Source organism: Triturus cristatus, chromosome 1_1, assembly GCF_964204655.1.
Source record: "Triturus cristatus chromosome 1_1, aTriCri1.1, whole genome shotgun sequence".
Lineage (NCBI taxonomy): Eukaryota > Metazoa > Chordata > Amphibia > Caudata > Salamandridae > Triturus > Triturus cristatus.
Window position 1 is genome coordinate 581,023,146 of NC_140579.1, and position 13,346 is coordinate 581,036,491.

The following is a 13,346-nucleotide window of genomic DNA, read 5'->3' on the forward strand; positions in this document are numbered from 1 at the left end:
GATCTAGTACTAGGGAGCTAGCAGAAGACCTTCAGCAGAGAATGTGTACTTTCTGGTTGCTGAGAATCCACAGCTGACCAAATGTTGCCTGCTAAGTGAATCAACCTGATACCTTACCCTACATCGAGGTAAGGCTGTGCTGGTCCTAGAACTGACACTCTTGGAGGGAGGTGAAGCAGTGGCATACAACCTCCAGGACTATAGGGAACACAGCTATAACTCTTTACTTACTATTGTCTATAGACATTACACTGTCATGTATTCTCTGGCTCCTCTTTATTGCATTTGAAACAGAATAGTGTTGCGTTCCAAATGCCACAGAGTCACCAGACTGGGCAAGAAGATCAGAAACAACTGGTCCAAATGCTGAACTCTACATGGCATGCGCTGCTGCACGGCACCTATATAATCTAACAGAAAGTCTACTGGGGGAACAATTAGCACTTCTGCATTACTCTGATTTGGCCCACAGATGTATCCTCTGTCTCTGTGGCTCCAGAATGTAGTTTAGTTTCTTTTTAGGCTTTACCTACCAGATAGCACAAGTGAACTTACAGGAGGCATACAACCCGCCCACTGCTTACTATTGATTGGCTTTATTGTCACTCCTTTGCTTGCTTCTTATTTAGTAGCTTTCCCACCTTTTCTTGTGTTTGTCTTTCCCTCGGACAAAGCCTTTTGACTGACTGATTAGTATCCTTCCACTGCTCACCTTTAGATAACTACTTTCTAGGTCTCGTCTAGGCAGCGCTTGCGCTGTCGCGTCGAAACATGCTATGTTCAGGATATGGGCTTAATGCCCCTCCCATCTTATCTAAGCCCCCTCCCATCTTTTTTATTGGCTCCTCTTACTGTCCTTGGGCTATAAAATACCTTACTAGTCCCTCCTTTTCAAATTGTGTAACCTCACATACAGACTGGCCCTGTTACAGGGGCACTTAAGCTGCATGTTATTTTAACAGTTGTAAGCAATATTTCTTTCTTCAGCTGTCCTCGAGCAGCACTCACCGAGCACCTTTATTTATTAACGGAGCCGGTAAGCTTAATTTGTTTCTTGGCTTGCCTCCAAAGCAGAACCCTCCCACCTCTGACACCGCATCGAGCAGCACTCGCGGGCGCTGTTATTTATTAATTGCGACCGTATGCTTATTTTTTTTCTTGGCTTGCATCCAAAGGAGAACCCTGCAACTTCCAACACAGTATCGAGCAACGCTCTCCATGCACCTTTATTAATTAACAACATCCATATGCAGAATTTTTTTTTTGGCTTGCCTCAAAAGCAGGTCCCTCCCACATCATCGAACAGCACTAAGCGCGTGCCTTTATTTATTAATGGCACCCGTATGCTTATTTTTTTTTGCCCTGCCTCCAAAGCAGACCCCTTTTACCTCAGACACAGCATAAAGCAGCAATCGCTGTATTAAAGGCACCCATATGCTTTTGTTTTTCTTGGCTTGCTTTCGCCGCAGACCCCTCCCACCTCCAACACAGCATGGCCACGCGCATTTATTTACTTAATAACAGCGCCACTTTCAGTTTGGACTCTTCTGCTTGCCGTGTTGCTTGTGGGATTTCCTCCAAAGAAGACCCCTCCCACCTCCCGACACAGCATGGCCGCACGCCTTTATTAACAGCCCACTTTTACTTTACATTTACATGTAAATAGCTTTACCTGTTACGTTACTGCAAAAAAAAAAAAAATATTTAAAAACATTAACATTTACCATGCCAATAGAGCAAACTTTCACAAATGTGAGACATATTGCATTGCAAATGCTTGTTCTTTTTGATAAAGCACTCCAGGACACTGTTTTCCAGATCTCTCCCTTATGTGCTTCTACCCTACGAAAACACAACCCCCTACACTTTGATTTGTTTTGTTCCTCATGTGCGGTTTGCTCTCTTGGTTATGTACAACAAGGACAGACCCTTTTACACAGACCGCAACCCAGTTTCAATAGTTATATCTAGGATAATGATCCAATGAGTCCAATTTATCCACAAATCTACACACACAAGGCATAAAATCACAATGAAATATGGTAGTAAAGCACTTAATCAACCACAGGGCACACGTTCAATTTGAAAGAACTATTATTTTGATGTCATAATACATTTGTCATTAGTTAGTGCTTAAGGTTTAAAAAGTACACAGTGAGTGACGATATTTACATATAAAAAGGGCCATGCATGGTTTCATAAAGTTATACACCATGTTTATTCAATGTCCACTCAGAATCATAGTTTCACATAAGTATAAGTGACAACCCTGAGGGTATGTCAACGTTTCGACCCTCCTGTAGTGGAGCCAAGCGTCTCTTCAGGACACCACGGTCTAGAATCTGAATTATAGAAACAGGGCCCTTAGTATCTATTAACTACAGAAGCTTGCTAGTGCTGAACCCGAGTAGTAATTGACTACATACTTCGGTCATTGAAATTCTTCACTGAAGGCTCCAAACCATCCTCCAAACCTTGTATTATTCCTGTTATCTTAAATGATAAATAGTCTCATTACTACTATAGCGTGCAACCCGGTAGCACCACGTATCAGTAGATTCTTGTGTGCCCATATTATTTGGCCTACGTGCTCCTGTTGCAGTCCTATTCCAAAATGACTATGTGCTTCCCAAGCATGCTATATCATACCTTCCCATAGGGTCTGTGACTCGCTGAGCACGTGTCAAAACATGTTTTAGAGAATGAGAACCAACAGCAGGCTGTAGTGCACAGGGAACCATCTTGCGAGAGAGCGCTAAACAATAATGTCTTGTGAATACAAATGCCCCCGCCCTTCTATGCATGCACGCCCCGAACTTCATAGAGTGGGAGCCGCTACAAGGCTATGGTAAGCAAGAGAACATCATGCGAGAGAAGCGCTTTAATAAATTACGTCTAGTGAATGACCACAGACCTATTAGTCTGGTGATTCTTACCTTGATACATCAAAATCCACAGCCCATGAGACCGTCGGCTTCCATATCTTTAGTGACTCCAACAGCGGGATGAGTGTAAGATTCAACTGCGTGTCCATGCTGCTTGTTAAGTATCTCTCAGGGAGGGAAACTAGACAGGTAACTGTGGCATCCATCTTATGGATATTCCATTCGTTCTACATGTGCCCAACTCTGTGCATGAGTGAACAACATGTATCCTAACTCACAGTAACAGGGTCATTTCCTTAGGTTTTTAAAGACCAGACCCATGTGTGTTCATTATCTTACTCATGTCTAGCCTCTATTAGCATGAGAAAACAAGTCATAACGTGAAATAGTATGATGGGTGTGACATACACAAAATACTGTGTTACCGGTATACATGTAGGAAGCTTATTATTACATATATAAATCATAAATAGGTTCTATTGCTGTATATGTCAATCAGTGTTTTTGAGAATCATGAGATGAAGACAAACATTGATGCAGTTTCTCAACCGGTGTTCTCTGTTGTTGGTAGTAAGTGTTGAGTGTATTCGTCAGAAGGTTAGCGATGGCACGTTCCTCAACTCGTCCTCAATCAGGTGCAGTAAAGTTCTTTTTAAACGGTCTATATACAAACACTTCCTACGCGCGAGTAGTGCATGGAGTGTTGATGTTTCCTCTATGAGAGTCCTATTGGTTCCCCTCCAACAGTTGCCACCTACATCATCATGTCTGAAGTCAAAGTAAAGTTTGACAAGAGGTGTCCTCTCTACCTTACATCAGATCATGCTCCAATGCGGAATTGTGTTACTTAATCATTTGGGATATCTGGCCTATGTACAATCTTCAATTTAAATAACAGCACATAAAAGGCTGGGAACCCTCTCTCAATAAAGACCAGGGTGGAAAAGGGCAGTATAACAAATGTAAAAATTAAAAAAGATAAATTGATGGTTGGACCATATTTCGTACAAACAAAGGTGTATAATAGAAGACATACAGGGGTCATTTTCTATGATGTAAATCCCTACATGCAATCTGTTACAAAGACGTATAATCACATATATAACATTTCTTGTGTTACAGTTTGTGTGTGCTCAGTTTGTACGTCCTATTGTCCATGGTCAAGACCTTGGTGTTGTATGTGAATTTACATATCTGACATCTGCCATACTTGAAATGACCCACAATAGGTGTCAGAACCAAATGTTGCATGATACTCCCAACCTTCAGTTGTTCTATGTGCCCTTACTACATGATCCCTTATGTTCCAACTGTGTTTGAAAGCAAAATGTGGGCTGTGATGAACAAGTTACTTACCTTCGATAACGCCTTATCTGGTAGAGACATCATCTAGCCGCAGACTCCTTATCTTTTAATTTTCCTGGTGTCAGACTGGATCCAGAAGAGTTTCTTCCAGCCTGCCACTGCACTCTGGTAGGTGGCATTGGTCAGCTCCACTTGGCGTCATCTGTGTCGTTGTGGCATCAGCATCACCTATATAGGCACCACCTTGGCATGCTGACTTCAGTTACTTTCCATGACTTTCCAAACCAGACGCGAGGAGACATGAAGTGCACTGACAATGGTGTTTTCAACAACAAGGGCCCTGAATGGGAACAGCCCTGACCCTAAAAACAAGTCTGCAGTGCAGGGAGGATCGGTGAGTCGGTAAGGAATCTGCAGCTGGATCATGGCTCTACCAGCTAAGGCGTTACCGAAGGTAACTAACTTGTCCATCTGATAGAGACATCTAGCCGCCGATTCCTTACCTGAATAGATACCCAAGCAATATCATCCCTGGCAGAGGGACTGCGGATAAGTTTAGACCAGGAACTACTGCAGGACAGAGAGGCCAAAAAGGCCGTCCCTGCGGACTTGACTTTCCAGGCAGTAGAGCTTGGTGCAGGGATGCCCACGTTGCTGCCTGACAAATTTCGAGGAGTGGAACTCCACGCCTCAATGCCTTGGTAGCAGCCTTAGCTCTAGTGGAATTAGCCTTTAGGAACCTTCTTTTTGGCCAGAGCATAGCAAATGTTGATGAAGAGGATGACCCATCACAAGATGGTCCTCTTCTGCACCGCACAATCCTTCTTTGATCCAATTTACCCCATGAAGAGTTGGTTGTCCACCCCGAACTCTTTAGAGCAGTCATGGTAAAACGACAACGCTCTTTTTGGATCAAGACGGTGGAGTCATTCATCTTCTTTAGAGCGGTGCGGAAGAGGGTAGAACGTGGGCAAGGTGACCGATTTCCCCACATGGAATGGTGTTACAACTTTCGGTAAGAAAGAGGCCCTAGCGCAAAGCACCAACATATCAGGGAAGATAGTCAGGTAAGGAAGCTTAGATGACAACTAGCAATTCGCTCACCCTCTTGGCAGATGTAATTGCCATTAGTGACTGTTTTGATAGTAAACAACATATGGATAGGGCGACTGTGCAGAAGTTCAATGCAGCGCACATTAGAAAGGTGAGAACCAAATTAAGGTCCCACTGAGGCATAATGAAAGGAGAAGGTGCAAACATATGTACAAGTCCTTTGAGAAATCTATTGACAATGGGAGATTTGAATAATGAGTGTTGGTCTGGCAGTCTCAGTAAGGCAGACAGGGCCGAAAGGTACTATTTGAGAGTGCTCAGTGCAGAGCCCTGCTGGGTAAGGGGCAAAGTAAAAATCTAAAGGGAAGCAGAAAGAGGATCAATAGACCTTTCTGTACAATATTTATAAGTTAGTGCCACCAGCAAGCACACAAAGTCTTGGTAGATGGCTGCCAAAATAACATTAGAGACTTCAAGAGGATGGTTGAATGCTATCAATCAATCAATCAGGGAATTGTAAGCGCGCTACTCATCCGTGAGGGTCTCAAGGCGCTGAGGGGGGGTCCGCAGATTTGTTTAGCCGAAGAGCCAGGTCTTGAGGGTCTTCCTGAAGGTGTTCAGGAAGGGGGCGCGTCTGATGTCTGCCGGTAGCTCGTTCCAGGTCTTGGCTGCAATGTGAGAGAAGGATCTTCCGCCTGCTCTGGCTCTGTGGATGCGCGGGGTTTCGGCCAGTGCGAGGTTGGAAGATCGGAGGTTTCTTTTGGGCACGTGGAAGCGGATTCTGTGCTTGAGAGGGTCGATGTGGTTAGGGAGACAGTATTGGAAAAATCTTTTCCATTTATAAGCATAGCAGGTCCGCATTGTGGGTCTACGGGCCTCCTTGAAGACAATCATACACTCAGGCAGCAGACTGAGGTAGCCAAACTCTAAAACTTCAGGAACCAAACGGCGAGATTAAGCTGTTTGGGGTTTAGGTGCCTGATTGCACCCGTTTCTGTGTGAAAAAATCTGGCCGGTTGGGCAGCTTCTTAGTGGGGAACTGCTACTCAACTAATTTATCATAAAATTTAAAAAATAATTACATCTTGGAAATTCAAATGAGTTCCTTGAATTGCAGAACTTGATGTCGAATGGCCCAATTCCAGACTGTAATATCTTGAACAACTGCGGTGACTGAGTGTCCTCGTTTTCGAAGGTAGAACATTGTGGTCATGTTGTCGGTGTTAATGAGCACCGTTTTGCTGTGAACCAGTTTGTATAATGCTCAGCACATTCACTACGCTGCCATTAGTTTCAGCACATTGATGTGCAGACTTCGTTGCTGAGGAGACCATTGGCCCTGGATTGCCAGTTGACCCAAATGAGCTCCCCACCCTGCGAAGGAGGAATCTCCGTTTATGGTCAGTTGCGGGTGGCAGTCGAGAAAAGACCAGACCAGTAACAAGTTTTTATTGTTCTGCCATTATAGTTTGTGCTGATCTCAGGGCACCACCAACACCAGATCATCCCAATGATCAGACGTTCATGTCCTTTGGCACAAAAGTTGGTGGGGTATACTATCCTATCTGTTAGTGCATCCTAATTTATTGAGGATATATCAATGGACACTTTGCCTTGAAGAATGGGGAACCCCTCACCCATTCATATCAAAGTGATTTGGTGGATCAAGGCGAAGAAGAATAAAATCATAATTAATCGGAAAATTCAATTTAATGATGTTTAGTAGTTCATTAATTGTTCCAAATCACATATTGAAGGAGCGATTCTTTAAAGTCAGAATCACTTATATTCCATCGAACCAACTAGCTTGTGTTTCCAGTCCTGGAAAGAGGACCGCTCCAGCACAGGAACCTGAACAGACCGCTGACACGATGTACCAGACAGGGCAGACTGTACCCAAATTCAGAAACGATTTAAAGACACTTTGAATACTGCACATGACCCGACTACTATTGCCATACCGACGACGTACGTCTTGAAAAAGCCCCAGGCTTGCATGCCTGAAGGGGGCGATACACGTGTTATGATTTGATTCTTCTTCACCTTGATACACCAAATCATGTTTATGTCCTTTGTCTGGCAAGGACTTGTACAGAGAGCACAACCGAGAATTTGGTACAAATGCAATACAAGATCAAACAGTCCCAATAGGTTTTCATTCTCACGGTCAGGACACATACATCCAATAATGTAGAAGCAATCTCTTGTTGCCATTCGGATTGGCTGTGCCTCTTCCCTATCCAGCACAGCTCTCAAGAAGGGCTGTATCTGTTGGGGAGAGAGGGAAGGTTATTTGGCACGGATGGTGAATTCTAATATGTGGAGCAGGGACAATGCTTGTAGGGGTTGCTGCCCATTCCCATCTACGTCCAGGTACACAAAGACAAGCATAACAATGCAGCGAAGGTGTGCTGCACCCCTGACACTTTCTGAATATCCATGGAGATGTTGTCCCTCCAAAGGGTAGTACTTTGAACTGATAACGCTTTCCACTTACCACAAACCTCAGCTAATGGTGATGTGCTAGTTTAATGGGGATGTGGAAGTTGGTTTTCCTAAGATCATGTGTTGTCAGGTAGTCCCCAACACAAAGCATGGGAGTGACACCTTGTGGTGTTGTCATTTCGAAGTGCTCTAATATGATGTAGCAATTGAGCGGTCAAAGGTCTAAAATCTGTCCCATCTTTCTTGAGGATAAGAAAGTATAAGGAGTAAATGCCTTGTTCCCAATGATTTTGTGGGACTGGTTCCATCACTCCTTTCTGAAACAGTACTTGCACTTCCTCATCCAGCAGTCTTTTGAGACTTGACTGATGCTCCTGCGGCATTGTGCAATAATGAGTGGTGTGGTGTGAAACTCCAGGCAGTATCGTGGGCAATGATGGACGGTAGCTACTATCTCTTCCTACCAGGGTTAGGTATCACTCATGCTAGTGTCGCAACAGGTGTTGTGTGGTCAGGGGGAAATGTGTGGAAAGCCACAGCTTGGTGGCTAAGGTGCCCTTAATTTGGATGCCTTAACTCTTGCTGCAGCGGTTTCCCCGTAAGCCTCACCTGGATTAGAAAGTGGTTGCCTGACTCTCCTAAAAGACTGATGTGGTTGGTACGGAGGGTGTTTTGAGATGGCCGCAGAATTCCGGATTGTGTTTGCTGCCTCCAAAAATCTACAGGGTAGTTTGCATCTGGAGCGCCTTCATGACTTTAGCTTTGTCAGTATCTTTTTTTTTTTTTTTTTTAAAAGGTTTTTTCCAGCACAGTAAATGCATGGCGGCAGAAAATGTGCCCTCTTTTAAAGGGTACGCTTAAGAGCTGTTGCTGGACTTCTGGTTGAAATCCAGAAACGTAGCTAGACATGCCGTCGAACACTGGTGTTCGTTACACATTAGACAGAATCATCTGTGTCCAGGGTACACCTAAAGCTGCCAGTTGATGGGAACTTCATCTCTAGGACAAGCACTTTCCTGCGCTTCCTGTAAACCTCCGGAAGCTATTTAACAAACTGTTCCATCTCCTCCCAGTGATACAAGTCACATTGTGTTAGTATCCTCATCGAATTACCTGCTTGCCATTGAGTATCAACACTTTTACCAGCAGCATCAATGCACTTGCTCTTTGTCAGGTAGACTCTTGGTGTGTCCACTCTGGTCTTAATAGGGTCCTTAAAGTACTTGGTTAAGCATTTTGGCATACATTTTATCATGGACCAGTACAGAAATGGATTTCATGTTTGAGTGTTTTGATGAAGAAGTACTCCCGTTAGTCAAAAAAATCCAGTTTTTCCCTGGAATGGTCTGCTGCATGGTGGATTACTGTTCTGTATTTTGGATCTGTAAAGCGGAGCTTATCACTCTCAAGAGTATCTAGGTGCTAAACTTACTGAATGATATGAGGTGCTGTAATCAGATGGAAAGGGATTGACTGGGTAAGGTTCTTAGGAAGGGTCTCTGTCGCCTGCAGGACAGGTTCTTATATAGAGCTTTCAGAAATACTGAAAGACTCCCTACTCCTGCTGGAGTTGATGAAACCTGCGAACCTTATTGATCAAATAGCACAGAAAAAATTTAGATTATTCTTGGAGAGGTTTAGCACTTGATAAATTGAAAACCACATAACAGGAGATTCTCAGGGAGATGGGAAGTATCAGGAGTGTGACAAAATCCTGATGGGATGTAGAATACAAGGCAGCCTCCACAAGAACACAAGCATCAAGACACATACATAAATGACATTCAGACCACCTGCAAGTCTCCTCACCTGCATCCAAAAGTATCCGTACAACGTCTGTCTTCCCACAAAGAGCAGCTTCATGCAGAGCACTGCCCTTTTCAGTCTGTAAAATCAAAGGAGAGCAATAGGTGAGAAAAACAATAGGTAGTGACCCACCTTCGATCCTACAGAGCAAGAACTTATCACCTAGGGTTCCAGTTGCAACAGCATAACCTTCATCACAGCGAACCATATCTGGAGTGCCTCAATGCAAAAGATTTATCTTGCAGCACAATCTGATCCTAGAGGACGAGCACACACTATCACCAACCATACATCACATACTTTAGTACTATCACTTCCACATACTCTTCGGATGCCCTTCTTACCTGGTAGTTGATATCCATTCCAGCATCTAAAAGGACTTTGACCACAGCCTTGTGCCCATTGCGTGAAGCCAGGTGCAGGGGGGTGTGCTTCTTAGTGTTGCAAACGAGTAGGTTCGGACGGGCATTCAGCAGCATCTTCACCACCTCCAACCTCCCATATAGGGCAGCTAGATCTAGTGGCGTCTCAAACTTGTTATTCCTCATGGTGGGGTCAGTCAGCTCCTCCAGCAGGACCTTCACTACCTCAGTGTGTCCGTACTGAGCAGCACAGTGCAAAGCGGTCTCATTGTCATTGTTCTAAGGAAGGATAAAAAAAAACAAGAGGAAAAACTTCAAACAGAAGGATCAATAGAGACCTGGCCAGCTCCAGCCTGAAAATGACTGAAAGTGTTTAAGTGTATATACTGGTGGGAGATAATCTAATACCAAGAGACTGCTAATTCAAACATTAACTAAAACAGTCTGGTTCGTGTTCTCTCTTTTTAAGCTCTTTAGTAGCAGAACAGCTCAGATCTCTCATTCGGCTACTGAGGCCTTTATTCAAAAGAAAATTTTGAAGTGTTGTAGCATGACCTGTTAGCCTCAACTCCTTATTGCTTGTTTAGCGTTCTTGTTCAGTGCCATCTCATCCTTGGAGACAGTTTAACACCTAATCCTTCCGTACAGAGACATAAAATAAGAGACTACTCAGTGCACTTACATCACAAACTCAGTTTTTATCCTAACTTCTCATTGCTAATTTTCAAATATTATGGGACACCTCTACTACCAAGAACCTTTGCATCCTCTCTTAAAACACATTTGTGCCTCCCTGATCCTAAAGTCACTCTAGAGCCCTCTTTAATTATTCTATCCCAATCACTTTAACCACCAGACCACTGAGTGCTCTCACAATTATACTCGGATCAGTCTTCAAACCTCTTCACTGTTTTAAACTATAATCTTTAACTTTTACTTGGATCCCTACTCCCCTTGTCCCATAGTCTAAACCGAAGGGCCGGTTAAAGCTGCATTATTCCGTTACTGCAACTGATCCAATGCCAAGATCCAATAAAATCATATACTGCAACCTCTACTAACTCAAAGAAAATTATATGTGGGCAACACTTTTTTACTGGCACAATTGTTAATCTATAGACCCCTAAATACTCTTATTTCTCCTATAATGTGACCTCAGGTGCAGAGACAGTGCTCTGATTGTCTTGTATTGCAAGACGTTTCAACCTCTCACACCTCCGTCAGGGTCTCTAATTCCTAAAGACTACCCACAGGCCTCTGCTTAAGACCTACTTTCAATCTCACAAGTCATCAACACCACTTCTTCTCTCTACTGTAAACTTCAATCTCAGCTTTTTCACACACTGACTGTACTCTAACTTAAAGCTCTTCCAGTGTAGGCTCTAATCTTGGCAAGCTACTTAATGATCCAAGGTCGTATATGAATAAAGTCAATGGCCAAGATTCGCCTCTCTAACTATTAATAGCTTGTTCACATCCTCATGAAAATGCCAGGTCATCTTATGGACCCCAACAGACTGCAACACGATGGAACTGCATAGTGGACTTTAGCATTTCAGTCATTTTCAGAGCTTTTCTAAGCCAGGCGATTTCTCTTTAGGTCAGATGTGCTGCTCCACTTCATCACTTTTGAAGCCTCCGATCTTAAGGCAGATTGTTTCCAGTCTAAGATCCAACAGCATTACATGCAGCTTGCAGTTAATTGGGGTGAAGAAAACAGAAATTTCAGTCTGGGCTAGAACTTCACAGCCGATAAAAGAAAATCACACCATTGCTAGTTATAGAACCAAGCAAAAATGCTGCATAAAAAAAAGTTTGAAAAAGCAAAAGTATTATGAGAGAAGTAGGAACCACCACTCTTAAATCCACAGCAAAGGTTATCAGGAGAAGAGGTGCAAGGTAAATCCAACACCGTGCCTTAGTTCAGCCTTCTGGTATTTCATCAAAAGTCACATCCCAGTGGATCTCACAAGCTCCTGTATTCCCTTTGCCTAACCACAAAGTTCTAGGATGCAATATTCACTTGAATGGCAAGCAAATGTACTATTGTTTAGTCAGCTGGCAATTGAGGAATTAGAAGCACTTTGAAAAATATGATTTCCAATAGAAGGAGCAATTCTGTGAAATTAGCTTATCCTGCAAAAACGGGCATCTCTTTCAACCATTTCCTCAAGATTGCAGGAAAATGCAGTCAGCTCTTGGGACTTATCGAGTCTGTGGATTTTCTTCTCTATTATCATTTGCCAAACCTTGGCACTGACCTAGCATAATGAAATTCTTTAGCCCTTTCTAGGCAACCCATTTGTTTGGATGTGATTTTTTGCACCCTTGCTGCTAACCTCGAGTGCTAACTGCTAAGGAGAGGTGGGGGTACGTTGCACCACTTTATTGTTTCAGATTTTGAAAGGAATAGAGGAAGTGAGGCAATTACAGGCACTGTCCAGCTTTCCTAAAACAGAACTCACACTCAAACAATTAGACATGCAAAATAGTGGGTATTTCTTTGCGTCATCTCACACTACTGTGCATGCATTGGGAGATCAGGAAAGAAGAGAAAAGATAGGAGAAAACCACGAGAGGAGGGGTGCAGCTGCCAGAGAGCAAATAAGGATCATTGGCATGAATGTGGACAAAGGACTCGTACATGCGGAGGACCAAAAGAAAACTGGTGGCAAAGGAACATGGTCTGTTGTAGCACATGGCCTATGCAAGTGTGCGTTGGACAGGGCAGAGTGCGAATACACATCACAGCCAGGATGGTTACTGGAGCACAGCAAGAGATATGTTTACATGCGTGTGATGAGATTTTAGACGCTTGTGATCTGAACGACCACAAGCAAGCAACAGAGAACATGAACTGTAACGAACATGCAGGTGTAACACATACAAAGAGGAACACAGACTTAGTGTGAGAAACTGACTTTGCTAAAAAAAAAAAACATTTAGCTTAACGATATCCCTGTATTTTTTGAAAAAATTGCTTTAACATGGAAGATACCCTAAAGCAAAGATCACAAACGTCAGTGTCAGTCCCTTTATAGTGCTCTCAATACAAAAACGACATCAAATGTGCATTTAGATTTTAGTTGCTGTAGCTTTTAAACTGAACTCATTAAGCAGCTTTAACCAGAAGACTGTAGACCAGAGAGGAGGTTTAAGGAGATTTCTCAGGGGCAATGAAGTGCTGATAAGGCAGAGGGCTAGCTAGTGCAAGAACATTATACATGAGTTGCCTTGACCAAAGTAGGTAATGTACTGACAGAGCACCAATGCCCCCAGTACCCAATCCACAGAGGCAACCAATTAGGATGCAATCAATATACACTACATTATAGAAGGGAGGGCTAGAGAGAACAAATCAAGTCGTCAATCTTAACAATAGGGTCTCAGCCATGTCTGACAGTCAAAACACTTGCACACCTATACAAGAGGGACACACCCAAGGTAGCAGGGTCAGTTGTCCCACTTCCCTTTTGACTCTGTGCCTCAG

At 43.4% G+C, this 13,346-nt stretch overlaps 1 protein-coding gene across 19 annotated transcripts in view; it reads right to left on the reverse strand.

Moving 5' to 3' along the window:
• The window catches only part of ANKS1A (ankyrin repeat and sterile alpha motif domain containing 1A), a 1,389,901-nt gene that overhangs the window by 804,401 nt on the left and 572,154 nt on the right, over positions 1-13,346 (reverse strand). For all 19 annotated transcript variants that reach the window (XR_014978931.1, XR_014978928.1, XR_014978939.1 and 16 more), the window contains 2 exons: positions 9,839-10,135; positions 9,498-9,573 (listed from right to left, as the gene is read on the reverse strand). Coding sequence is in view for 16 of the 19 variants with exons in the window: in XM_085645485.1 (XP_085501611.1) it covers positions 9,498-9,573; positions 9,839-10,135 (373 nt within the window). In the remaining 3 variants the exon portion in view is untranslated. The remainder of the gene's footprint in view (positions 1-9,497; positions 9,574-9,838; positions 10,136-13,346) is intronic.